Source organism: Papio anubis, chromosome 10 (genome assembly GCF_008728515.1).
Source record: "Papio anubis isolate 15944 chromosome 10, Panubis1.0, whole genome shotgun sequence".
Lineage (NCBI taxonomy): Eukaryota > Metazoa > Chordata > Mammalia > Primates > Cercopithecidae > Papio > Papio anubis.
The window spans coordinates 25,067,251-25,093,862 of NC_044985.1; the positions used below are offsets into that span (position 1 = coordinate 25,067,251).

The 26,612-nt window shown below is 37.9% G+C and overlaps 1 protein-coding gene across 1 annotated transcript in view; it reads right to left on the reverse strand.

Moving 5' to 3' along the window:
* Window positions 1-26,612, reverse strand: part of LRP1B (LDL receptor related protein 1B) — a 1,950,491-nt gene that overhangs the window by 985,573 nt on the left and 938,306 nt on the right. Inside the window, exon 7 of the mRNA XM_031651763.1 lies at window positions 4,913-4,929. Within this exon, the coding sequence (XP_031507623.1) occupies window positions 4,913-4,929 (17 nt within the window). The remainder of the gene's footprint in view (window positions 1-4,912; window positions 4,930-26,612) is intronic.

The following is a 26,612-nucleotide window of genomic DNA, read 5'->3' on the forward strand; positions in this document are numbered from 1 at the left end:
GAGCAAGACTGTCTCAAAAAAAAAAAAAAAAAAAAAAAAAGAATTTAAGAGATGTATATAAGGCATATACATTACATAATAGCTCCATGCCCATCTTAGGTATAATCTTAGATTGAAAAATACCTAATGTTTTAAAAACCAATGTTTTAAAACATTGGTTTACATATGGTAGTATCACTTGATCTCTGATCAAGACAAAATATCAATATTATTAAAGTAATATTTCTTGTAAAAGTTCCAAAAAGCTCTAATAAATTTAGATGTTTGTTATATATCCGGCTAGAATCACCTCCCATTATTTTCTAACTTTACATGATGATTAAAATTAAATGCTACATTCAATATGACTTCAAAAAAATAATTGATTACCTGTATAATTCAAAAGGGGAAAATTGAGATGATTGAACTTGAGTTTATCAGAATAATTACCTTGACTCTCCATGTAATTCTGTGTGAATATCATCCCATGGACATAGGACAGATAACAATGAGATTCCCAAAGTAGAAGCTTGGGCTATCCACATAGAATGGGGTGGAACATTGAGGGGATTATTTGCATAATGTATACATTAAATAATTTTGCCTCTATTATCTGTATTTTAGCAATAACAATTTTTTCACAATTTATGTAAGTACATGATTTAATTCCCTATGGCATTTTGCATGAGTAATTGCAAACTTAATGCACTCCTTTCAGTCTAAAATCTTTGTGGAGAGAACAACGATAGTTCTAATTTACTCAATCGTATATTCTTCTTGTAAATCAACTACTCAAAGATGAAAGACAGAGTAAAACTTGCATCTGATACAGAGAAAAGTCTAAAGCAAAGCCTTATTTTTCAAATGTCTTTGAAAAACATTTAACTAGAAATGGTTTCTGTTCAGAAATTTGGAGACAACTAAATATCTCCCTTTGAGATAACAAAAGACAAACAAGAAAAAGTTCATTTATTTTAAAAGCCTGCATTTGTATGTCAGTAGAATTCAATGATGCCATCTTTCTTCCTGCCAGAAGTGACCCTTTCTTTGATAGCCATGAAAGAAGATGAAATACTTGAGGAGTTTCTGAAATCACTTGAGAGGAGCAAACAGTAGACTGGGCTTAATGAGGCACCGTGGAGAAAATATGGGAGTCTTTTCTTTAAGGGAGCTGGTGATGCCAAGGAAAGATACGGAACTGTCAAAACCATATTATGACATAACTGTGAATAAAAATAATGTGAGGTGAGGAAGTGAACTATTTACACACACACACAAACACATACACACCCTGAAGCCAGATCACCAAGAAAACTATTTTTAAGATTCCCAAAAGAGGACAAAACATAGTAACAACCATTTCCTATGCTGGTTTTACTGTCCTCATAAGTACCCAGGGTAACGAATTTCTATTAAGAAAGAATTGCCACTATTTCTGGATAAAGAACACCAGACAATTGTAGTAGGTACCCTGGATTGGCTCTTTCAGCCTCATTCTATCCTCTGTCCATTTGAGGTGATTGGAAAGCTTAAAACTATCTTTTCCACACACACTTGAAAGTAAGGTTCTGCGTGCTAATCAAAGTGCATTTAGAAATTTGCAAGCAGAAGTGACAGTGAGGCTATCTTCCTGACAATTTTAACTTTTTCAGCTGGCAAGCATGATGGTTGATAATAAGACATTTACTTGGAGTTGTGTTTCAGAGTCCATCATCCAGCTTCCTGGATGACAAGAAGTAGTGTGTGTCACAACAATAATGTCATGGCTTCAGCACAAGCCTTTCTAATTCTTGGATTGCAGCTGTGGGTGTACAATTTCAGATTTCCAGAGTATTCAGTCATCCGAAGCAGTAGTAGTGGGTTCCTGATTTCAGCACAATTCTGGTAAAGACCACAGAATAGGAGTCCCTAAATTTTATGTTGTTCTGGGTGTTATTTCTAAAGGCACATTCTAGAATTCTCTCCCGTATCTCATTTAACAATTTTGAGAGCATGATATATTAAAGCACTTCCTGATTTACGTGGTGAGGTTTCTGTTCCTTGCAGACAACCTAGACTGATATACTGAGTTAGAAAAATTATTCTCTCAGATACAATTCATATTCTATAAAGATAAATTAGACTTTATAATTATTTTTATTTTGTCTACCTCTCACAACTCCAAAGTACCCATATATTTTCAAACAATGTAAAATGCCAAACTAAGTCTTAAGGCCAAGTGAGGTATTTCATATGGTAATGAATTATTCTCGGGGGTTCACATAAGCTGAAATATTGTATCAAATCACAATAGAATTCTATAAAGGTTTCTTTGTTGCTGTTATTTTGTTTTTCATAAGCAAAATGGTTATTTACCAACAACATAAAAATCTAAAATAGAAGCTTCTTTAGTTATGGAAATAATATTTTGTGTGTATGAAGCATCTAAGACTAACAATTAATATCCTCTAGCACATTTGGGGAGCATATTTTTGTTTTTGTTTGTTTTGTTTTTGAGATGAAGTTTCACTCTTTTTGCCTAGGCTGGAGCTCAATGGTGCAATCTCAGCTCAATGCAACTTCCACTTCCTGAGTTCAAGCTACTCTCCCGCCTCAGCCTCCTGAGTAGCTGGGATTACAGGCACCCACCACCATGCCTGGCTTATTTTTGTTTATTTAGTAAAGATGAGGTTTCACCGTGTTGACCAGGCCAATCTTGAACTTCTGACCTCAGGTGATCCACCCACCTCGGTCTCCCAAAGTGCTAAGATTACAGGCATGAGCCACTGTGTCTGGCCTGGGAAGCATGATTTAAAACAGATTTATTTAAAGGTTAGAAAATTAGACTCATAGTTGGGAAGTAGTATATATAGGGCTTTCTCTATCATTCAGTTCCGGAAATATATCAGCTACCAGCAGTATCTGATTATACTGACTGAGAATGTCTTTTACCTTCTTGAAAGCTTTACCCATATATTTCTGGTAATGGGACACCCCCAGGGATTTGGAGATGGACTGATGGATAGCATAAAACTGGGCCTCATGACCACCATCCTTCACACAGACATGATGTCCACAACTGCAAACTGCTCCTGGCCCAGAAGTAGAACTGGTTCCAGTAGCTTGTGTTGCAAGGTACATCATCTTCGGGGCCACACATTCACCTTGATGAGACCGTTGCAGCATTAGTAGTGCCAATGACTATGGCCATCTGTTAGCGTCAAAAGACCTGTATGGACTGCAGTAGGCTCTTGAATCGCTTGGCTACTGGCATAGAGGAGTACTCCTTGCCACACCGCACCACAACCAGAAAAGCTAGATTAAGGTCCCATATCTCCTTGTATATGCAGGCCTTATAGGTTTAGCCACAGATACAGTAAATATATTTAAAAAGGATGGGAGAATACAATCTGAAGGCCTTCTCCCTGAGGCCTTTAAAACAATATTATCAAAATCATAACATAAAACACCAAATATGTGGGATGCTAATATGTATTAGATACACACACTCATATCACATCCTTAGAAACAAGCATCTATACAGAAACACATTCACAGACACAGCACTACACTACCAAGAAAGTGTTCAGAACTCAAATAAAATAACAAACCTAGAACTGATATTGTTTGGCTCTGTGTCTACACCAAAATCTCAGATTGAATTGTAGTTCCTATAATCCCCACCTGTCATGGGAGGGACCTGGTGGGAGGTAGCCAAATCATGAGGGTGTTTATCCTCATGCTGTTCTCATGAGAGTGAGTGAGTTCTCAGGAGATCTGATGGTTCTTTAAAGGACTTCTCCCCTTTTGCTGGGCACTTTTTGCTGTTGCCATGTGAAGAAGGATGTGTTTGCTTCCCTTTATGCTGTGATTGTTAAGTTTCCAGAGGTCTCCCAGCTATGCTGAGCTGTGAGTCAACTAAATCTCTTTCCTTTATAAACTACTCGTGGGTCTCATAGGCATTTTTTGTAATTTATTTATTATTATTATACTTTAAGTTGTAGGTACATGTGCATAACGCAGGTTTTGTTACATATGTATACTTGTGCCATGCGCGGTGCTGCACCCATCAACTGCCCTTACATCAGGTAAACTCCCAATGCAATCCCTCCCTCCCCCTCCCCTGGGCATGATAGGCCCCGTGTGATGTTCTTCCTGAGTCCAAGTGGATCCATTGTTCAGTTCCCACCTATGAGTGAGAACATGTGTTTGGTTTTCAGTTCTTGTGATAGTTTGCTAAGAATGATGGTTTCCAGCTGCATCCATGTCCCTACAAAGGACACAAACTCATCTCTTTTATGGCCGCATAGTATCTCATGGCGTATATGTGCCACATTTTCTTAATCCACCCCTGTCACTGATGGACATTTGGGTTGATTCCAAGTCTGTGCTATTAGAAGGCAATAAACATACGGTGTACGTGTCTTTATAGCAGCATAATTTATAATCCTTGGGTATATACCCAGTAATGGACAAACAGAGAGCCAAACCAGGAATGAACTTCCATTCACAATTGCTTCAAAGAGAATAAAAATACCTAGGAATCAAACTCAAGGATGTGTAAAAGGACCTTCAAGGAGAACTACAAACCACTCCAGTGAAATAAGAGGACACAAACAAATGGAAGAACATACCATGCTCATGGATAGGAAGAATCAATATCGTGAAATGGCCATACTGCCCAAGGTTATTTATGAGTTCAATGCCATCCCACTACCAATGAGTTTCTTCACAGAATTGGAAAAACTGCTTTAAAGTTCATATGGAACCAAAAAAAGAGCCCGTGATCTCCAAGACAATCCTAAGCCAAAGAACAAAGCTGGAGGCATCACGCTACCTGACTTCAAACTATACCAAGGCTAAGAAAGTAACTAAAACAGCATGGTAATTGGTACCAAACAGAGATATATAGACCAATGGAAACAGAACAGAGTCCTCAGAAATAATACCACACATCTACAGCCATCTGATCTTGACAAACCTGAGAGAAACAAGAAATGGGGAAAGGATTCTATATTTAATAAAATGGTGCTGGGAAAATCAATAGCCATAAGTAGAAAGCTGAAACTGGATCCTTTCCTTACCCATACGAAAATTAATTCAAGATGGATTAGAGACTGAAATGTTAGACCTAATAATTCATAAAACCCTAGAGGAAAACCTAGAACTATTCAGGACATATGGCAAAGACTTCATGTCTAAAAACACCAAAAAGCAACAGCAGCAAAAGCCAAAATTGACAAATGGGATCTCATTAAACTAAAGAGCTGCAATAGCAAAAAAGAAACTACCATCAGAGGAAACAGGCAACCTACAGAATGGGAGAAAATTTTTGCAATCTACTCATCTGACAAAGGGCTAATATCCAGAACCTACAAAGAACTCAAACAAATTTACAAGAAAAAAACAAACAACCCCATCAAAAAGTGGGCTCAGGTATCTTTTTATTAGCAGTGTGAGAACAGACTAATACAGGAGCTAAACAATGTTAAATAGGTATTTTATGGAAGGAATTCTCACAATTTTCAACATGCTGATAGCATTATAATCTACAATAAGGTTATATAACATGCAAAATGTCACAAACTCATTTGCCCATGTAATCACTTTTCCAAGAATATCTTTCAGAAATGATGTCCCAAGAAACATAAAGAAATGGCAGTATAAAAGGATGAAGGTACATCTATTGTTAGTGGTTAAAAGGAAGAAAAAAGAAAAGGAGAAAGTAAGGGAAGAGACAAATATCGCCCTCAAACACACAGACACCAACAGAAGGAGGTACACCGTAAATTATGAGGAAAGTAAGTGGAAGGGAACTGAAGGGGAAAGTATGCTTAGATCTGAGATTCTAGCAATTATGCAAAAGAGTGCTTTTGTTTTAAAGTGAGTTGTGTGAAGTCACATAGCTAGTTAATGACAGAACTAGAACCATATCAACTCACTCCCAAATACTGTGGTAGGGAAAATACAAAGCCCAATGTTAAAATAAATCTAAGTCAGAAGATGTTACAGCCTGAAAAAAAAAAAAAAGAAAGAAAACAAGAATCTTAATCAAAAACTGAAATGCTGCATGCATTTTATGACCTTGCTTAATTAGATTCCTATTGCTCCTTGTCTTTAGTTTTAATGATAAGTTCCCAATATCCCAATATCTTGTAAACATCTCTATAAGATTAAAAACTTATGGAGGTCAGGAAATATCAGCAAAAAAATGCCTATATTACCTGACAAAATCCATTAGGAAAGTCCAAAATAAAAATGTTAAAATGACAATAATTACACTTAAAGAGAAAAAATACATCAAATAAGCATTATATCAGAAATTGTTTTATTAGGCTACTTGCCACAAAAGTAATAATTTCTCTCTTTTCTCTGTTCTCTTTTCTATCTTCACTTCCTTTTTCTTCCATAAAGACAAAATTTATTATCAGAAACATCAGTTTCAGTAATTAAACATTATGGGTTTCAAATATATTTCATGACTTATGATAAAAAGAACATTATACCTTCCAAGTTTCTGATTGGTAGATAAAATGAACCTGATAAATTTCATGTTATATCAGGTATATGGCACAGTGATGCTATCATCAAGAAATTCTTACTTAAAATACTAAAATCCATTAATGAAACAAGCAAAAATGTGATTCTGGACAAAAAATATTAATTTTGAGAATAATCATTTAAAAGTTTGATATGCCATCAAACACAATTTGAAAGGGAGTATCTGTCTAGTGTAAAATCTAGTTTAACAAATTCATAGAATACAATAGAAGCCTAGTGCATCTCTAATTTCTACTTTGACAAGTTTCAAACTTATTGATAAATGACAATAAAAAATAGGAAGTGCTTGCAGCCTAACAACTGAACTAATAATAAAGACAAATTTATAGCACAGCAGAGTGCTAAGAGGTTTACTTTTTCATTTTTCTTATTATTTATTTGTTTATTGAGAGGGAATCTTGCTCTGTCGCCCAGGCTGGAGTACATTGGCGTGATCTCAGTTCACTGCAACCTCTGCCTTCCAGGTTCAAGCGATTCTCCTGCTTCAGCCTCCTGAGTAGCTGGGATTACAGGAGCCCGCCACCATGCTCAGCTAATTTTTGTATTTTTAGTAGAGACTGGGTTTCACAATGTTGGCCAGGCTGGTCTCGAACTCCTGACCTCAGGTGATCCGCCCACCTCAGCCTCCCAAAGTGCTGGGATTACAGGTGTGAGACACCACACCCAGCCCATTTTTCCTTTAATAATAATGAAACAACAACAACAACAACAACAAACAAACAAACAAAAAACACTAAGCTTTCAGGTTTGCACTGTGGCTCACCCCTGTAATCCTAGCACCTTGGGAGATCAAGGTGGGTGCATCACGAGGTCAGGAGTTTGAGACCAGCCTGGCCAACATGGTGAAAACCCACCTCTACGAAAAACACAAATATTAGCTGGCCCTGGTGGTGCATGACTGTAATACCAGCTACTTGGGAGGCTGAGGCAGGAGAATTACTTGAACCCGGGAGACAGAGGTTGCAGTGAGCTGAGATTCTGCCATTGCACTCCAGCCTGGCCGACAGGGAGAGACTCCATCTCAGAAAAATAAAATAAAATAAAAACTAAGAATTCAAGATGGCTTTTTGAGGAGCCCGGGTCTGAAGCTCTATCACCAGGCTAGAGTCGCGTTGGCAGTTTCTGCTCGCAAGCTCCGCCTGCCTCCAGGTTTACGCCATTCTCATAAGCCTCCCGAGTAGCTGGGATGACAGGCTCGCCACCACCTCGCCAAACTAGTTTTGTATTGTTTAGTAGAGACGGGGTTTCACCGTGTTAGCCAGGATGGTCTCGATCTCCTGATGACCTCGTGATCCGCCCGTCTTGGCCTCCCAAAAGTGCTGGGATTACCACGGAAGCGAGCCACGGCCAGAAGAGAAGCCTACCAGATGGCTTTTATGGCTGTGTACAGATCATACATCAGAACAAGTTATTTCAAAATAAATTAATCTGATGTTAATATAAAAATTAAGGAATAATTTAATTCTAATACCAGAAACATTAAGCATATGTATCAGGAAGGAAAGTCTGAAAATTCTCTGGAAATGTGTCCTCAGATCAACATCTTTGCTAATTATAACTGTCCCTTTTTAACTCTCAATGGATGGTCTGATCTCCTCACTAAAATTCCAGTTACCACAAGGAACACATTGTATTATTTAGCTTGACACACACATGCACACAAACACAGGACAAAAAGCGATTTTTATGTTTCTATATAAATGTGTTAAATAGAAGATAAGAAGCTTTTTAAGAAGTATAAAGAGTTTAATAAAACATGTATTTGCTTATAAAATAGCAATTAATTAAAAAGTAAAGTATCTCTGAGAATAAGGAGTTGTAATATCCTTATAAAAGATGTGCTTAGAATTCTTCACAGAGTTTCTTAGGGAATAATATAAAATCAGTTACTGCAGCAAAAATTATTGTGTAAAATTTACTTTTTCCCAAGATATATCGATCAAAAAGTCGAGATTCCTTTTTCTTTTTTTTGAGACGGAGTCTCACACTGTCACCCAGGCTGGAGTGCATTGACGTCATCTCGGCTCACTGCAAGCTCCTCCTCCTGGGTTCACGCCATTCTCCTGCCTCAGTCTCCCAAGTAGCTAGGACTACAGGCTCCTGCCACCATACCAGGCTATTTTGTTTTTTTTGTATTTTAGTAGAGACGGGGTTTCACCGTGTTAACCAGGGTGGTCTCGATCTCCTGACCTTGTGATCTGCCTGCTTCAGCCTCCCAAAGTGCTGGGATTACAGGCGTGAGCCACCACACCCGGCCAAAAAGTCTAAATTCTAAATAGCAAAAAAACCAAAAAAAAACAAACAAAAAAAAAACAAAAAACCAACTAAACAGAAATAACTCACTTTCTCTGGGGGAAAGATGCAGGTGATGTAGATCAAGAAGAAAATATAGTTCTCTAGGTATATGCAAGCAACTGATTCCAGGACCCACCCCTAACCCAAAATACCAAACTCTGAGGAAGGTAAAGCCCCTTATATAAAATGCTGTAGACAGGAAGTCATCGCTTAATGTAATTGATTCATTCTTGGAAACCACAACTTTAAGCCAAATGTAGACGTATAATGAAACCATTTTTACCATAGGGTAAATGACATAAACAAGAGTTAAGTTGCTATGGCATACTTCTGGTCATGAAAACATTACCAAACTTCTAAATACAGACCCAAAACACTTCTATTCTTTTTGCTTTTTGAGATAATCTCGCTCCGTCTTTTAAGTTGGAGTACAGTGGTGCAATCATGGCTCACTGCAGCCTCAACACCCCCGGCTACAGCGATCGTCCCACCTCAGACTCCTGAGCAGCTGAGACTACAGTTGCGCACCATCATCCTCAGATAATTTAAATTGTTTTTGGAGAGATGAGGTCTCGTTATGTTGCCCAGGTTGGTCTTGAACCCACGGCTGATGTGATTCTCTTGCCTCACTTCCCACAGTGCTGGGATTACAGATATGAGCCCCCTTCCACAGTCAAAACACTTTTAATGTTAAACACTGAAATAAATATGAGCTATGCATGCATTTAATAAAGAGTAATAAAAACAAGATAATTATTTATCAAAGTAAGATAATCATTCAGCTTCTGGTGGCAACCAGAACCTAACCCAGCAGCTCGGGGCATCGGTCAGGAACCAGCCCTGGACAGGCCACTATTTCATCACAAGGTGTATTCACACCACCCCACTCCCCCGCTCCCCAGTCACACTGGGAACATTTAGATACACCTGTTAACTAATGGCACAGCTTTGGGACATTGGAAGAAACCGGAGTCCCTGAAGAAACCTACACAGACATGAAAGAATGTACAAACTCCACACAGACAGTGGCGCCAGCCTGGATTCAATTTATTTTTCTCATCAACATTAGAATGAAACATTGTTGAATGACACCACATTATCTGAGGACTTTGTTTGCATATAACCTATGCACATCCTCCTGTATATTTTAAGTCATCTCTAGGTTACTTATACTACCAAATACAATATAAATACTATAAAAATAGTTGCTATACTGTATTAGTTTTTACTTGCATTATTTTTACTGTTTTGTTTTTTTCCTAATTTTTTTTGATCGATGGTTTGCTTAATCTATGGTTGGTTTAATTTTAGGACGTGGAGCCCAAGGATGCTGAAGGCTGACTGTATTCTTGTTAAAAAATCATATTAATTTACATGATTAAGGATGGTCATAATCATAACTAAAATTTTTCTCAGCTAGGAGGTGGTCAATTCTTAAACTTTTTCTAACAGAATACTGGAACCAGAACTAATCAATTGTTTAACATAATTTATCTGTAGTGAAGAATGAAAAGCATACATTTCTAGGTTGGAGGTAGCTGACAGTTTCTCAAAGGCTGAGATGCCACAGACACCTGAGCCTGTCCTTTAACTGTTACTCTAAAAGACATCAGTTTTCATAGTAATAAAATAAATATATTGGGATTGGAAATGTATCTCCTAATACTCACATCATTTTATGCATCTAAATATCTATATATAAAATCGCAGAGCTTCCTTCACTGAAAAATCTCTACTCAGACTAAGTGGATAAAAGGGTTAAAAGTCTGCACCATTCTGAGTGATCCTGTACTAACATTAATTGACCTCTATTTTAAATACCTTGACTCCAATCTTGTTTAATTATAACTGCATTGGTGTGGCTAGAAAGATAGGGGAGACTCAAAAAAGATTTGTGTTAAGCTGTTTCTATGTTCATTGGCATTAGGCCCCCAAAAAAATTCATAGGTGCATCATGGGAAGTCAGAGACCAAGCCTGAATAAAAGCCAGTAGTCGCTAAGAAGATCCAGTGTCTCAAACACTGAAATTAGCACTTGAGCTTTATCCAGACACAGACCATATCTTAACTTATGATGCAGACAAGTTTTCTGAATATCTAAGGTCATGATTTGGCATGGTCACTCAGCCACCCTTCTTTGTTTATGCTAAATTCATTCTAAAACAGATAGGCACTTTGATAAATTTGATATAGAGCTATATAGTTTGAATATATGTCTCCACCAAATCTCACATTAAATTGTAATCCCCTGTGTTGGAGGTGGGGCCTGGTGGGTGATATTTGGGTCATGGGGGTAGATCCCTCATGGCTTGGTGCTGTCCTTACAGTAGTGACTGAGTTTCCTTGAAATCTGGTTATTTAAAAGTGTGTAGCACCTCTCCCCATTCTCTTGCTCCAGCTTTACCATGTAAGACACCTACTCCTCCCTCCACCTACAGCCATGATTGCAACCTTCCTGAGACCTCCCCAGAAGCAGATGCTGGCATTATGCTTGCACAGTCTGCAGAACCATGAGCAAATTAAACCTCTTTTCTTTATAAATTACTGAATCTCTGGTATTTCTTTGTAGCAATGCAAAAACAGCCTAATACAGATAATTGGTACAGAGGAGTGGGGTCTTGCTATAAAGATACCAGAAAATATGAAAGTGACTTTGGAACTGGGTAACAGGAAGAGGTTGGAAGAGTTTAGAGGGCTCAGAAGAAGACAAGAAGATGAGGGATGGGTTGAAATTTCTTAGGGACTGGGTATATGGTTGTGACAAAATGCTGATACTAATATGGACAGTGAAGTTCAAGTTGAGGAGGTCTCAGATTTAAATGAACTTATTGGGAACCAGAGCAAAGGTCACATGTGTTATGCCTTAGCAAAGAAGTTGGCTGCATTCTATTCAGGCCCTATGGATCTGTGGAAGTTTGAACTTCAGAGTGATAGCCTAGGGTGTCTGGTGGAAGAAATTTCTAAGCAGCAAAGCATTCAAGATGTGTCCTGGCTGCTTCTGAAACCAAGACTCAGATGTGGGAGCAAAGAAATGAGTTAAAGTTGGAATTTATATTTAAACAGGAAGCAGAGTATAAAATTTTGGAAAGTTTGCAGCTTGGCCATGTGACAGAGAAAGAAGCAGTTTTCTCTATTTTTCTCCTTTTTTTGTATTATACTTTATGTTCTAGGGTACATGTGCATAACGTGCAGGCTACATATGTATACATGTGCCATGTTGGTGTGCTGCACCCATTAACTCGTCATTTACATTAGGTATATCTCCTAATGCTATCCCTCCCCGTCCCCCCACCTCACAACAGGCCCTGGTGTATAATGTTTCCCTTCTTGTGTCCAAGTGTTCTCATTGTTTAATTCCCACCTGTGAGTGAGAACATGCAGTGTTTGGTTTTCTGTCCTTGCAATAGTTTGCTGAGAATGATGGTTTCCAGCTGCATCCATGTCCCTACAAAGGACATGAACTCATCCTTTTTAATGGCTGTATAGTATTCCATGGTGTATATGTGCCACATGTTCTTAATCCAGTCTGTCACTGATGGACATTTGGGTTGGTTCCAAGTCTTTGCTATTGTGCATAGTGCCACAATAAATATATGTGTGCATATGTCTTTATAGCAGCATGATTTATAATCCTTTCGGTATATACCCAGTAATGGGATGGCTGGGTCAAATCCTTGAGGAATCACCACACTGTCTTCCACAATGGTTGAACTAGTTTACAATCCCACCAACAGTGTAAAAGTGTTACAATTTCTCTACATCCTCTCCAGCATCTGTTGTTTGCTGACTTTTTAATGATCACCATTCTAACTGGTGTGAGATGGTATCTCATTGTGGTTTTGATTTGCATTTCTCTGATGGCTAGTGATGATGAGTATTTTTTCATATATCTGTTGGCTGCATACATGTCTTCTTTTGAGAAGTATCTGTTCATATCCTTTGCCCACTTTTTGGCGGGGTTGTTTTTTTCTTGTAAATTTGTTTAAGTTCTTTGTAGTTTCTGAATATTAGCCCTTTGTCTGATGAGTAGATTGCAAAAATTTTCTCCCATTTTCTAGGTTGCCTGTTCACTCTGATGGTAGTTTCTTTTGCTGTGCAGAAGCTCTTTAGTTTAATTAGATACCATTTGTCAATTTTGGCTTTTGTTGCCATTGCTTTTAGTGTTTTAAACATGAAGTCTTTGCCCATGCCTATGTCCTGAATGGTATTGCCTAGATTTTCTTCTAGGGTTTTTATGGTTTTAGGTCTAACATTTAAGTCTCTAATCCATCTTGAATTAATTTTTGTATAAGGTGTAAGGAAGGGATACAGTTTCAGCTTTCTACTTGTGGCTAGCCAGTTTTCCCAGCACCATTTATTAAAGAGGGAATCCTTTTCCCCATTTCTTGTTTTTGTCAGGTTTGTCAAAGATCAGATGGTTGTAGATGTGTGGTATTATTTCTGAGGGCTCTGTTCTGTTCCATTGGTCTATATCTCTGTTTTGGTACCAGTCCCATGCTGTTTTGGTTACTGTAGCCTTGTACTATAGTTTGAAGTCAGGTAGCATGATACCTCCAGCTTTGTTCTTTTGGCTTAGGATTGTCTTGGCAATGTGGGCTCTTTTTTGGTTCCATACGAAATTTAAAGAATTTTTTTTTTCCCCAATTCTGTGAAGAAAGTCATTGGTAGCTTAATGGGGATGGCATTGAATCTATAAATTACCTTGGGCAGTATGGCCATTTTCACGATATTGATTTTTCCTATCCATGAGCATGGTATGTTCTTCCATTTGTTTGTGTCTTCTTTTATTTCATTAAGCAGTGGTTTGTAGTTCTTCCTGAAGAGGTCCTTCACATCCCTTGTAAGTAGGATTCCTAGGTATTTTATTCTCTTTGAAGCAATTGTGAATGGCAGTTCATTCATGATTTGACTCTCTGTCTGTTACTGGTGTATAAGAACACTTGTGATTTTAGAACACTGATTTTGTATCCTGAGACTTTGCTGAAGTTGCTTATCAGCTTAAGGAGATTTTGGGCTGAGACAATGGGGTTTTCTAAATATACAATCATGTCATCTGCAAACAGGGACAATTTGACTTCCTCTTTTCCTAATTGAATACACTATTTCTTTATCTTGCCTGATTGCCCTGGCTAGAACTTCCAACACTATGTTGAATAAGAGTGGTGAGAGAGGGCATCCCTGTCTTGTGCCAGTTTTCAAGGGGAATGCTTCCAGTTTTTGCCCATTCAGTATGATATTGGCTGTGGGTTTGTCTCATAGATATCTCTTATTATTTTGAGATATGTCCCATCAATACAGAATTTATTGAGAGTTTTTAGCATGAAGGGCTGTTGAATTTTGTCAAAGGCCTTTTCAGTATCTATTGAGATAATCATGTGGTTTTTGTCTTTTGTTGTGTTTATATGCTGGATTACGTTTATTGATTTGTGTATGTTGAACCAGCCTTGCATCCCAGGGATGAAGCCCACTTGATCATGGTGGATAAGCTTTTTGATGTGCTGCTGGATTCTGTTTGCCAGTATTTTATTGAGGATTTTTGCATAGATGTTCATCAAGGATATTGGTCTAAAATTCTCTTTTTTTGTCTCTGTCAGGCTTTGGTATCAGGATGATGCTGACCTCATAAAATGAGTTAGGGAGGATTCTATTGATTGGAATAGTTTCAGAAGGAATGGTACCAGCTCCTCCTTGTACCACTGGTAGAATTCGGCTGTGAATCCATCTGGTCCTGGACTTTTTTTGGTTGGTAGGCTATTAATTATTGCCTCAAATTCAGAGCCTGTTATTGGTCTATTCAGGGATTCAACTTAGAAGAAGCTTTTTCTAGAGAGGAATTCAAGCAGTCTGCTGAGCAAATACTAGAGAAATACTGCTAGAGAAAATTGCGTAACTAAAAAGGAGCCAAGTGATAATAGCCAAAACAAGGTGAAAAATGTCTCAAAGGCATTTCAGAGGCTTTTGTGGTGGCTCTTTCATCACAGGCCTAGAGACATAGGAGGGAAGAATGGTCCAGGGACCAGGACCAGGGCTCTGCTGCTCTGCACAGCCTCAGGGCACTGCTTCTCACATCCAGCCACTATAGCACCAGCCAGGGTTCAAAGGGTCCAGATATACCTCGAACTGCCACTTTGGAGAATACAAGTCATAAACCTTGGCAGCTTCCATGTGGTATTATGCCCACACTTGCACAGAGTATAAGAGTGGTGAAAGTTTGTCAGCCTCTGCCTAGATTTTAGAGGATGTATGGGAAAGTGTGGTTGCTCATGAAGAAGGCTGATGCAGAAGTGGAGGCTACAGAGAGAACTTCAACTAGGTAGGGGCAGAGGGGAAGTATGGGGTTGGAGCCTCCACTCAGAGTTCCCACTAGGGCATCGCGTAGTGCAGCTGTGGGAAGGGGGCCATTATCCCTCAGATCCCAGAATGATAGAGCCACTGGCAGCTTTCACCCTATGCCTGAAAAAGCCACAGGCACTCAATCTTTGAGAGTAGCCACAGGGGATGTACCCTACAAAACTACAGAGGCAGAGCTGTGCAAGGCCTTGGGAGCCTACCCCTTACACCAGTGTGCCCTAGCTGTAAGACATGGAGTCAAAAAAGATTATTTTAGATCTTTAATATTTAATAATTTCCCTGTTGGATTTCAAGCTTATAGGGACATGTAACCCCCTTTCTTTTGGTCAGTTTCTCTTTTATGGAATGGGAATGTTTAATCATCCTGATTCCATTATAGGTACAATGCATACACCTCCATTGTATCTTGGAAGTAAATAACTTGATTGATTTTACAGGCTTATAAGTTGAAGGGATTTGCCTTGTCTCAGATGAGACCTTAGACTTGGGACTTTTAATTGATTTGATGCTGGAATGAGGTCAGACTTCGGGGATTGTTGGGAAGTCATAATTGTATTTTGCAATGTGAGAAGAACATGAGATTTGAGAGACCAGGAGAGGAATGATACAGTTTGAATGTATGTCCCTACCAAATCTCATATTAAATTGCAATCTCCAATGTTGGAGGTGGGTCCTAGTTGAGGTGTTTGGGTTCTGGGGGTAGATCCCTCATGGCTTGGTGCTGTCCTCAGAATAGTGAGTGAATTCTCTTGAGATCTGGTGATTTAAAAATGTGTGGCACCTCCCTCTACTTTCTTGCTCCTAGTTTTGTAGGTTCATTTTCTGATTATATACTGATAATTATATATAGTATGCAGGTGTTATAATTGTGTGTGATGGTAATGAAGTAAATATGTAGATTTCCTAATGCACAATATAAACATTCAATGCATGTTGTTCCAAAATACTGTGTAATTATTAGATAATTGCTAACTCAAAGGAAAAAGGTATGCTTGATGAAGACAGAAGTATCAGCCCTACTCAATCAATGATGCTGAGAAAACCAGCTAACCATATGCAGAAAAATGAAACTTGACCTCTACTTTTCACCATTTACAAAAATTAACCCAAGATGGATTAAAAACTTAAATGTAAGACCTCAAACTAAAAATTCCAGAAGGAAACATAGGAAATACTCTTCTGAACATTGGCCTAGCAAAGAGTTTATGACTAAGTTCTCAAAAAGAAATGCAACAAAAACAAAAATTAACAATGAATTCTAATTAAACTAAAGAACTTCTGCTCAGCAAAAGAAACTATAAACAAAGTAAACAGACAACTTACAGAGTGGGAGAAGATATCTTCAAACTACGCATCTGATGAAAGACTAATATCCAAAACCTTTCAAGAACTTAACAAAACGAAACAAAACAACAACAACAAAAAAACTCCATTAAAAAGTGAACAGAGGACATGAACAGACACTGCAAAAGAAGATACAGACATGGCCCAAAAACATGAAAAAATATTCAACATCACTCATAATCAGAGAAATGCAGATCAAAACCACAATGAGATACCATCTCACACCAATCAGAATGGCTACTATTAACAAGTCAAAATAACAGATGTTGGCGAGATTGCAGAAAAAAAGGAAACACGCACTGTTGGTGGAATTGTATATTAGTTCAGCCACTGATAAAAAGTTTTGAGATTTCTCAAATAACTAAAAATAGATTCAACCTAGTGATCCCATTACTAGGCATATACACAAAACAAATCATTCCACCAAAAAGACACATGCATGTGTACACACATCACAGCACTATTCACAACCACAAAGACATAGAGTTAACCTAGGTGTCTATCAATTGTGGATTGGATAAAGAAAATATGGTATGTATACCCAATAGAATACTATGTAGCCATAAAAGGATGAAATCATGTCCTTTGCAGCAACATGTATGCAGCTGGAGGCCATTATCCTAAGTGAGTTACTTCAGAAACAGAAAACTAAACACTATATATTCTCACTTATAAGTGGGAGCTGAACAGTAGGTACACAGAGACATAAGCATGGCAACAGTATATACTGAGGACTTCAAAAGAAGGGAAGGATAAGGGGAAAAGATTGAAAAACTACCTATTGGGTACTATGTTCACTATTTGAGTGACAGGTTCAATTGATATCCAAACTTTAATATCACAATATACTCACATAATAAACCTGCACATGTACTCCCCAAATCTACAATAAAAAACAGAGGGGAGAGGAGCCAAGATAGCCAATTAGAAGCAGCTCCAGTCTGCAGCTCTCACTAAGAAGAACAAAAACAGTAAGTGAATCCTGCTCTGTCAACTGAGATATCCAGATTCTGTCACTGGGACAGACTAGGCAGTTAGTGTGACCCATGCAGAGTGAGGAAAAGCATGGTGGTGCAGTGACCAAGGTGCCACACAGGATTAGGGGAACTCTCACACCCAGACAAAGGAGGCGGTCAGTAACCGTGCTACCCTGCCCGGGAAACCACACTCTTTCTTCAGATCTGTGCATCCTGTGGATCAGGAGATCCCCTTGTGAGCCCACCCCACCAGGGCCTTGGGTCCCAAACTCAGAGCTGTGCAACCCAATAGGGTCAAGGCCAGTGGCAGCAGGCTGGACACTGCCTAAGACAACTGAGTTTCTGGAGAGAGAGGCAGCCACCATCACTGAGGCTCTCATCAGCCATTTTCCACTGCTGGTGTTGGGGAGATTGGGCAGTTTAAACTGAGAGGAATTCCTGCACAGCAAAGCACAACAGCTGTGGCATATCATGGCAAGATTGCTCCTTCAGGTGGGACCAGATCCATCCTTTCCCATTGGGCAGGGCCTCCCTTCAGAAATTGCTGCAACTATAGCCAGAGGTTTATGGATAGAACTCTGATATTCCTGGGAAGGAGACCCTGAGGGGAGGGATGACTGTGGTCTTGAATTTAGTGGACCTAGTCTTTCCTGCCTGCTGGCAGTCCAGATGACGGGGATTCTCCCCAGTGCAGCCAAACCTGCTCAACCAAGGGGCAGCCAAGTTGCTTTGTTACACAGGCTTCTGATCACATGCCGCCTGACTGGGTGAGACCTCCCAGCAAGGGTCACAAGACACCTCATACCAGAGTGTTTTGGCTGGCATCAGCTTGGTACCCCTCTGGGACGGAGCTCCCAGAGGAAGGAACAGGCAGCCATCTTTGCTGTTCTGGAGCCTCTACTGGTGATATCTCCAGTTGCAGGAGGGACCCAAGTGAATTGGGTCTGCAGTGGTCCCCCAGTAAGCCCCAGCAGCCCTACGGAAGATGGGCCTGATTGCTAAAAGAAAAACAAACAGAAAGCAACAATAACATCAACAAAAGACCCCACAAAAACCACATCAGCAGCCTTAAAAGATCAAAGGTAGAAAACCCCACAAAGATGAGAAAGAATCAATGCAAAAATGCTGAAAACTTAAAAAGTCAGAGTGCCTCTTCTCCTCCAAACAGCTCTCCAGCATGGACACTGAACTAGGCTTGGGCCAAGATGAATGACCTGACAGAATTAGACTTCAGAAGGTGAATAATGAACTTTGCTGAGCTAAAGGAGTATGTTCTAAACCAATTCAAGAAGAACCATGATAAAACATTACAGGAGCTGTTAACCAGAATAACCAGTTTAGACAGGAACATAAATGACCTGAAGGAGCTGAAAAACACAAGATGAGAACTTCACAATGCAACCAAAAGTATCAACAACCAAATAGACCAAGGTGGAGGAAAGGATCTCAGAGCATGAAGACTATCTTAATGAAATAGCACAGACAGACAAGGTTAGATAAAAAATAATAAAAAGGACAAACAAAACCTGAGAACTATAGGATTATGTAAAAACACAGGACCTACAACTGATGGGGTACCTGAAAGAGACAGGGAGAATGGAACTAAGTTGGAAATCATACTTCACAATATCCAGGAGAACTTCCCCAACCTAGCAAGAGAGGCCAACATTCAAATCCAGAGAACCCCAGTAAGATACTCCATGAGAAGATCAGCTCCAAGACACATAATCATCAGATTCTCCAAGGTTGGAAAAAAAAAAGAAAAGAAAAGAAAAAATGTTAACGGCAGCCAGAGAGAAAGTCCAGGTCACCTACTAAGGGAAGTCCATGAGATTAACAGCAGACCTCTCAGTGGAATCCCTACAAGCTGGAAGAGATTGGGAGCCAATATTCAAAATTTTTTTAAAACAGAATTTCCAACCAACAATTTCATTATCAGCCATACTAAGCTTCATAAGGAAAGGGGAAATAAAATCATTTTCAGACAAGCAAATGCTGAGGGAATTCATTACCACCAGGCCTGCCTTGCAAGACCTCCTGAACAAAGCATTAAATATGGAAAGAAAAGCTCATTACCAGCCACTAAAAACTACACAGACCAATGACACTATGAAGCAACTACATTAACAAGTCTGCAAAATAACCACTTAGCATCATGATGACAGAATCAAATTCACACATAACTTTAAAAGTAAATGGGCCAAAAGCCCCAATTAAAAGATACAGAATGGCAAGCTGGATAAAAAGAACCACTGATGTGCTGCAAAGAGATCCATCTCACATGCAAAGTCACACATAGGCTCAAAATAAAGGGATGGAGGAAAATCTACCAAGCAAATGGAAAGCAGAAAAAAGCAAAGGTTGCAATCCTAGTTTCTGACAAAACAGACTTTAAGCCAACAAAGATTAAAAAAAAAAAAAAAAAAAACAACCAAAGAAGAGCATTACATAATGGGAAAGGGTTCAATTCAACAAAAAGAGTTAACTATCCGAAATATATATGCATCCAATACAGGAGCACCCAATTTCATAAAACAAGTTATTAGAGACATACAAAGAGTCTTAGACTCCCACACAATGATAGTGGGAGACTTTAACACCCCACTGTCAATATTAGATTATTGAGATAAAAGAATTAGCAAAGATATTCAGGACTTGAACTCAGCTTTGGATCAAATGTCCTTGATAGGTATCTACAGAACTCTCCAAACCCAAAACAACAGAATATACATTTTTTCTCAGCAACACATGGCACTTGCTCTAAAATTGATCATATAATTGGGAGTAAAACACTCCTCAAATAATGCAAAATAACTGAAATCATTACAAACTGTCTCTCAGACCATAACACAATCAAATTATAATGCAAGGTTAATAAACTCACTGAAAAGTCACACAACTACATAGAACTTGAACAACCTGCTCCTGAATGACTCCTGGGTAAATAATGAAATTAAGGCAGAAATCAAGAAGTTCTTTGAAACCAGTGAGAACAAAGAGACAACATACCAGAATCTCTGGGATGCAGCCAAAGCAGTGTTAAGAGGGGAATTTATAGCACTAAGTGCCCACATCAAAAAGCTAGAAAGATCTCAAATTGACACCCTAACATCACAATTAGAAGAACTAGAGAACCAAGAGCAAACAAACCTCAATGCTAGTAAAAGACAAGAAATAACCCAGATCAGAGTGGAACTGAAGGAAATAGACATGAAAATAAAATAGATAGCTAACTAGACTAATAAAGAAGAAAAGAGAATATTCAAATAGACACAATACAAAATAATAAAGGGGATATAACCACTGATCTTACAGAAATACAAACAACCATCAGAGAATACTATCAATGCCTCTATGCAAATAAACTAGAAAGAATCAACAAAAGAATCTGTCCGTTGAAGAAATGGACAAATTCCTGGACACATACATCCTCCCAAGAATGAATCAGAAAGAAGCTGAATCCCTGAATAACGAATTCTGAAACTGAGGCAGTAATAAATAGCCTACCAACCAAAAAACCCCAGGACCAGATGGATTTACAGCTGAATTCTACCAGAGGTGCAAAGAGGAGCTGGTACCATTTCTTCTGAAACTATTCCAAGCAACTGAGAAGGAGGGATTCCTCCCTAACTCATTTTATGTGGCTAGTATTATCCAGATAACAAAACCTAACAGAGCTATTACCAAAAAAAAAAAAAAAAAAAAAAGAAAACTGTAGGCCAATATCCATGATGAACGTCAATAGAAAAAGTCCTCAATAAATTACTGGCAAACCAAATCCAGCAGCACATCCAAAAGCTTATCTACCACAATCAAGTTGGCTTCATTCCTGGAATGCAAGGCTGGTTCAACATATGCAAATCAACAAACCTAATTCATCATATAAACAGAACTGAACGCAAAAACCACACGATTATCTCAATAGATGCAGAAAAGGCCTTTGATAAAATTCAACATTCCTTCATGGTAAAAACCCTCAATAAACTAGGAATTGAACGAACATACCTCAAAATGATAAGAGCCATATATGACAAAACCACAGTCAATATCACACTGAATGTGCAAAAGCTGGAAGCATTCCCATTGAAAACCGGCACAAGACAAGCATGCCCTCTCTCACCACTCCTATTCAACATAGTATTGGATGTTCTGGCCATGGCAATCAGGCAAGAGGAAGTAATAAAGGGGATTCAAATAGGAAGAGAGGAAGTCAAATTGTCTTTGTTTGCAGATGACAAGATCCTGTATCTAGAAAACCCCATTGTCTCATCCTAAAAGCTTCTAAAGCTGATAAGCTACTCCAGCAAAGTCTCAGGATACAAAATCCATTGCAAAAAATCACTAGTATTCTTATACACCAACACTATGCAAGCAGAGAGCCAAATCATGAATCAACTCCCATTCACAATTGCTACAGAAAGAATAAATTGCCTAGGAATACAGCTAATAAGGGAAGTGAAGGACCTCTTCAAGAACTACAAACAACTGATCAAAGAAAGAAACAGGACATGAACAGAAAAACATTTTGTGCTCATGGATAGGAAGAATCAATATCATGAAAATGGCCATACTGTCCAAAGCAGTTTATAGATTCCATGCTATTCGCATTAAACTACCATTGACATTCGTCAGTGAATTAGAAAAAACTATTTAAAAATTCATATGAAATCCAAAAAGAGCCTGTATAACGAAGCCAATCCTAAGAAAAAGAGCAAGACTGAAGGCATCACACTACCTGACTTGAAACTATAGTACAAGACTACAGTAACCAAAACTGGTACATGGTACTAATACAAAAACAGACATAGACGAGTGGAACAGAATAGAGAACTCAGAAATAAGACCACACATCTACAACCATTAGACCTTTGACAAACCTGACATAAACAAGCAATGGGGAAATGGTGCTGGGAAAACTGGCTAGCCATATGCAGAAAATTGAAACTGGACTCCTTCCTTACATCTTATACAAAAATTAACTCAACATGGATTAAAGATTTAAATGTAAAACTCAAAACTATAAAAACACGGAAGAAAATCCAGACAATACCACTCAGGACATAGGCACAGGCCAAGATTTCCTGACAAAATCACTGAAAACAATTGCAACAAAAGCGAAAATTGACCAATGAGATCTAATTAAACTAAACAGCTTCTGCACAACAAAAGAAACCATCATTAGAGCAAACAGACATCCTACAGAATGGAAGAAAATTTTTGCAATCTATCCGTCTGACAAAGGTCCAATATCCAGAATCTACAAGGAACTTAAATTCACACATGCACACGCACACACAAATTAAAAAGTGGGCAAAGGACATGAAGAGACACCTCAAAAGATGACATTTATATTGCCAACAAACATGTGGAAAAAAGCTCAACATCACTGATTAGAGAAATCCAAATCAAAACCATGATGAGATACCATCTCACGACAATCAGAATAGTGATTATCAAAAGTCAAGAAACAACAAATGCTGGTGAGACTGTCAAGAGATAAGAATGCTTTTACACGTTAGTCACATGTTACAAATTAGTTCAACCATTGTGAAAGACAGAGTGGCAATTCCTCTAAGACCTAGAACCAGAAATACCATTTGACCCAGCAATCCCATTACTGGGTATATACCCCCCAAAATATAAATCATTCTATTGTAGAGATATATGCACGTGTATGTTCATTTCAGCACTATTCACAATAGCAAAGACATGGAATCAACCCAAGTACCCATTAATGATAGACTGGATAAAGAAAATGGTACATATAAAACATGGAATACTATGCAGCCATAAAAAGAACCAAGATTATTTTCTTTGCAGGGACATGAATGGAGCTGGAAGCTATTATCCTTAGCAAATTAACACAGGAACAGAAAACCAAGAGAACCATGTTCTCACTTTCAAGTGGGAGCTGAATGATGTGAAAACGCGGACACAGGGAGGGGAACAATACATACTGGGACTGTTGTGGGGGTGGGGTGGGGAAGGGAGAGCATCAGGAGAAATGGGTAATGAATGTTGGGCTTAATGCTTAGATAATGGGTTGATACGTGCAGCAAACCACACGTTTTCCTATGTAACAAACCTGCACATCCTGCTCATGTATCCCAGAACTTGAAATAAAATTAAATTAGAGATAAAAAATTATCAGAATCCAAAAATTATCCAATAAGTACTTAATTTAGTAGCTCCAGTTAGAGGTTCAAATAGAACATGATTTAAGGTTGATATTAAAACAAGCTAAGGAAAAAGATAAAAGTCTGTGAATGGGGTTAATTCAGAAGCTAAGTCCATGAAGAATAAGCAGTTATTTTATTTTTCGCTAGGTATACTCTACTGGATTGGAGTTGAGCCCATGAGTGGCTCAAGAGAAGCTGGCTAAATCCATGTTAGAATCTTAAAAGTGATCCTTGAATTTTTCAGAGTATTGAAGAATTCAGCCATAAAAAGACAATGAAAGCGTTTACTGTCCAGCTGGGGGATGACTATATGGCTCTGAATCATCCTCCTTAATAAGAGATTAACTCAGAAGATATTCTTATCTCAGTCGTCTCTATGCACTTTGTCCTGAGGAAACAGATGGAATTCAACACTTCTGTAAATCCCATAATTTTTGTTATTTTGGGTATCTGTGTCCCTACCCACAGTACTCTCCAAGAAAAATTTTGGGAAACAATCAGCTGCTACAAATGTGCTTTATATGAATACTTTTTTAAAAAACAAGTTTTGCTTAGAAGACACCTAACTCCAAAATTATCCCCAAAGTCTGCAACTTTCAGGCTAAAATGCTAAATAATAAATAATAGTTATCGTTATAAAAAAGAATACAATTCAATAGGAAATTTAATTTCTATCATTTCCCCCAACGTTCATTAATGCAATTTATTGAGCATACTATTATCATTCATCTTGATTCTCTCACAATATTGCTTAGGAATGATGTACAATGTTAAATGTAAGACTTTTAAGGAGGCCACATCAGAATCACTGGGTCGGCCTTTTCAATGCTATAGACTTCTACAACCCACTTTTTCCACCTCCCTTCCAAGATTCATACAACTCTCTCCCACTTAGAGGACCTGTCTTTGCAAGCCAACATTACTAATATCGGTAGACCTAATCATTTTTGCTTTGCTAACATGAAAAAGTTGAGACCTAAACGCAGCGTGGTATTTAGAAAAAGCTATAAAGTCTGACCCAAAAGCAAACCTACCTAATTATGCTGTGTACAATTATCTAACTGCTCAGTCTCAATTTTCCCATAAAAACAAAAGAATAATATCTCCCTGTTGCAGATAGTCTTTCAGCATATTTAACACAGTCAAAATATATCATTTAAGGTAGATTTGCTTTTCTAGTGTAAAAGAAAAAAAACAGGGCTTAGATGTCCCACTTCTGCATTCTTTTTAGCCATCCAGGTTTGCCTAATACATCTGAACTTTGAGTAAAAATGCTATCTATTATAAAACAAGAAGGGCATATCTCTCCTGCTTACTACACAGGGATGCAGTGGGTATCCAATGAGATGAGATGTGCAATTTTTAAAAATATTGCAATAAAATATTTACTACTATATTATGGAAGTGTTAACTGCAAGTCAGTTTGACCTGCAATGTTTGATTTTCTTCTCATAATAATCCTTTGAAAACTAAAATGTTTATATTTTCTCAAAAAAGCATGTTCTCTTCAGGTGAGTTAAGAGAAAAGCACCTACATATAACGGGGGTGGGAGGAACTAAAGAGAATCTCTGGAACAGTGGATAAAAGTGACAGGTATTCAGGCTGACTTCCATCAGTTCATTATTTTTGCTTATATGGTATGACAAAGATTTTATGTAATTATAGATGCAAAGAATATTCAAACTTCATCATCATCTCACCAACTGTCACAGTGAACACAGAGCCCATCGTATTCAATGGCAGCTCTTCTGTGACATGTTGATAAAATGCGTGGCTTACAAGCAATGACAGAGAAGCTCAGCCCTGCTCACACCCCTGCCCCACTCCAGTCATTAAATTACTTCCACGTATTTAATCACTTTTTTCTAACGTGACTATGTAATTGCATGCTTAAACTTAACCTCATCACAAATTATTTACTCAGATTAAAATATTTTCAGTGAATTTATTTTTATTATTCAAAATAAATATTCTATTTGGCATTTCACTGAATTCCCTAGCAACAACAATGACAACAAAACATATGTTTCTAGGTTTGCTGAATTGCTTAATAAATCAAATTTAAGTTATACTCATTTTCTGCAAATATTCAATATGCAATTGTTTGACCTTCCTTAGATTTATTTTAAAAAATAGTTGTTTTTAAAACATATATTAAAGAAGAGAAGACTACCATTATTAGGGCATATTAAGTGTAGATAAAAAGTTCTTAAATACTCTTAGAAAATAACTCTACTGGGCAACTTAGTGAATATTTTAGCTGTTTGACTATTCAGTATTCCATTCACTGAGGAAAACACATTTGGGTTAGTTGAGGTAATCACTAATGTAGCAAGGACTGGGGCCTTGTGTTCAGTTTCCAGCTGCTGCCTAAGCCAATGTTGAAATACTTGCATCAGAAGGCAGATAATCCTTATTACTTACATAATAAATAACATAAATTACATGATAAGGATTATTTGCCTTTTGCCATCCTCTATTAAATGTATTATTATTTAATATGGATGACCATTTCTCTATAGAGTTCTTGAAATATCCACTGCTTTCGTTATAATTTTGGTCTCTTTTCACAATAAATAACTTTATCAATTGTTTCATTTATATTAAGAGGATCTTCAAAATGTTCGACAATATTTATTAAACACTTTGTTCATTTAAATGTATAAAATTATACCTGTATGTCCTATTTTTCACAATTTGCCATTGACTTCTTTAATCTAATTACAATGATCAAACATTACATTGTATTATTTCTTTATACAAGGATTAATAACCAGTTCACTTAATTGTATATGAAAAGCTTTAATTATTGAAACTAGACCAAATATTCTAAATTTGAAAATCACCTTTATCCTATCACAGCATTCTTCTTTTCCACTTAACTTGATTGTACACATTTCTCTTTGTTTGTTTTTTTTGTTTTTGTTTTTGTTTTTGTTTTTAAAGA